At 44.2% G+C, this 2,500-nt stretch overlaps 1 protein-coding gene across 1 annotated transcript in view; it reads left to right on the top strand.

Moving 5' to 3' along the window:
• Positions 1-2,500, top strand: part of LOC138011705 (sterol 26-hydroxylase, mitochondrial-like) — a 23,397-nt gene that overhangs the window by 11,705 nt on the left and 9,192 nt on the right. Inside the window, exon 4 of the mRNA XM_068858839.1 lies at positions 1,107-1,204. Coding sequence (XP_068714940.1) covers positions 1,107-1,204 — 98 coding nt within the window. The remainder of the gene's footprint in view (positions 1-1,106; positions 1,205-2,500) is intronic.

The following is a 2,500-nucleotide window of genomic DNA, read 5'->3' as shown; positions in this document are numbered from 1 at the left end:
CTTTTGAACAACCGGGCCCTGTTGGTCAGTGTTTCCCTAGGGATTCCAAACACCGGAGAGTTGACACTAGAGTAGTGTCAACACTAATGTTGCACTGTGTTTCTCTCAATTGAGACCGCAGCCAATAGTTCCTCGTTTGCGGCTGCCTTAAGGAACGGGAACTCCACAAAACAAGAATATCATTGGTTAAAAGAGGAAAAATAATCGTTCTGCACGTGCAGCACGGATTTTCGCAAATATTTTTAAGGTACTCTGCACGGATTTTCGCAAATATTTTTAAGGTACTTTGCACGACAACCACCTGACATCACAAAATTTGAGGTTTTGACGAAACCATGAGCATTCAAACGAGAACTTTTTATTTTCCATTTTTGCCCTGAAGCAGCTTGTACCCGAAAATTTAAGGATACTTCGCTAACATTTTACGACGGGAACGAAAAGGTACACGACACTGCATAGTGTAACAACGCCTTTCTGATACGGCAAAGTTATATTTTGAGGTGACATTTTCGTGCCGTCGTAGATTTTAATTAGGGACCTTAAGATCTACGACGGCGACTTCGACGAAAACGTCACCTCAAAATATAAGGGGGTGTTTACATGATACCGGGGCGACTTTTGCACCGGCGGGAGTTCACTCCGGTTCCCTCTCTTAGCTCTGTATTTGTTTACATGATATCACCGAAAAAAGTAATGCTAAGGCGACTCACACCGGCACGAGTTCACTCCGGTTGCTGCACCGGGGCGAAAATTTCGTTTTTCGTTGGGCTGGAACGTGTAGCACATGCGTACTTTTCCTGATAGACGCCATATTTGCAATTTGGATTCACGCTTATATTTTATCAATATGTGGTGTCCCTTCAGGTAAACACGATACGAATTCACGTCGTCATCATGTAAACGCGGTATTAAGAAGTCACCCCGGTGTGAAACTCGCGCCGGTGCGAGTTTTCTCATGTAAACACCTCTTAACTTTGCTCTACCATAAAGGCGTTGTTACACTGTGCACATTTTTGGTTTAACGAAAAGCGCGCGCAGTTTTGGCTTTGATTGACTCTGCAATGATATTGACTTCACTTTCATTTTTTTTGTTTCTTGCTTTTTAGTGGTCTCGTTGTTAGCATACTTACTCGGAAAGGAAGAGCTAACTTTAGAGGAAGTGAATGGCGTTGCAATTGATATAGTTACCGGTGGCGTTGATACGGTAAGTATGAATGTCCGTAAAATGTCGCTGGTCGTAACTGAGGACTATTAAGAGTAAAAATTCTCATCTATGTAAGTTTGTTTGTTAATTGTGTGTTTGAGCAGGTTGAAGTTTTGGGCCTGGCAGCTGTTCATCTGGCCACATTTGTTCAAACCATGGATAGCGCTATCCATCGGTTAAATCACTATCCAGTGGATAAGTATTAGCGAAATCAATTGCACTATCCAATGGATAGTGATTTATCCGATGGATAGCGTTATCCACCTTTTGAATAAATGGGGCCTGATGTGAACCTGGTATACCCACTCAACCATACACTCACAAAGGACAGCGACAACACCGGGGACTTCATCCCCTACTCTTCTCGAATAGTGTGTGAGTTCTTTAACGTCCCAGAGGGAACTTACGGACATGGGAGATATTTTGTGAGACGGGGCCTACGGGTTCTAGTCCTTATCCTTATTAAGACTTGAAAGTCTAACCATTTGCAGATGAAATTACAAAGGCAGCACTTTCTCCTCAGTTTTTAAGACCCTGAGTGTTGGTCCGGGCGGAGTCGAACTCACGACCTCCCGCATGGCAGCCCGGTGCTCAAGAAACTGAACCACCGGTGCGCGGTGAGTCTCGAGTTAATATAGCTGAGGACAAGTGCTTTATTGATTGGGGAGGCAATCAACCAGGTGGCTCTGTCGAGAATACACTGGACTCTGGTGCGGGAGGTCGCGGATTCCAATCCCGGCCGGATCAACACTCTGGCTCTTTAAATTACTGAGGAGAAAGTGGACTGCTTGCTTTGTAATTCCATCTGCAAACGGCCGGTAAAGGAACCCACACAATGTTCGAGAGTAGGGGACGTAGTCTCCGCTGTTGTGGGTAATGGTAATCATTGAATGGTAACTTTATTTATACACATGACTCGTCCCCCAATCGTCTTCATATAGCACACGGCAAAGGCAGAGAAGCGCGCGAGAGGAGCAGGGGATGATGGGAAGGTACCCATCTCTCCCTGCGCTGTATGAGGACGACTGGGGACGAGTCAGTTTATACACGGTTAAACCTTCAGCAACGATTATAAAATGATAAAAGATTAACTAAATATCCCTAACTAAACTAACTAAACGAAAATATTCTTAACTTCATACTAAAAGCTGCTTTATAAGGATGCCGTGTTAAAACTCATTCAAAACTGTGGTGACGAAGGTTAAGTCTTAAATCATGTAAAGATGTAGCTGCACGAAGGACACTGGATAGGCGGTTCCACAAACTGGCACCTCTGTAAGGGTACGTTTCTTTGGG

Source organism: Montipora foliosa, chromosome 7, assembly GCF_036669935.1.
Source record: "Montipora foliosa isolate CH-2021 chromosome 7, ASM3666993v2, whole genome shotgun sequence".
NCBI lineage: Eukaryota > Metazoa > Cnidaria > Anthozoa > Scleractinia > Acroporidae > Montipora > Montipora foliosa.
Note: the sequence above shows the minus strand (reverse complement) of the source record. Positions and strands in the feature narration are given on the sequence as shown.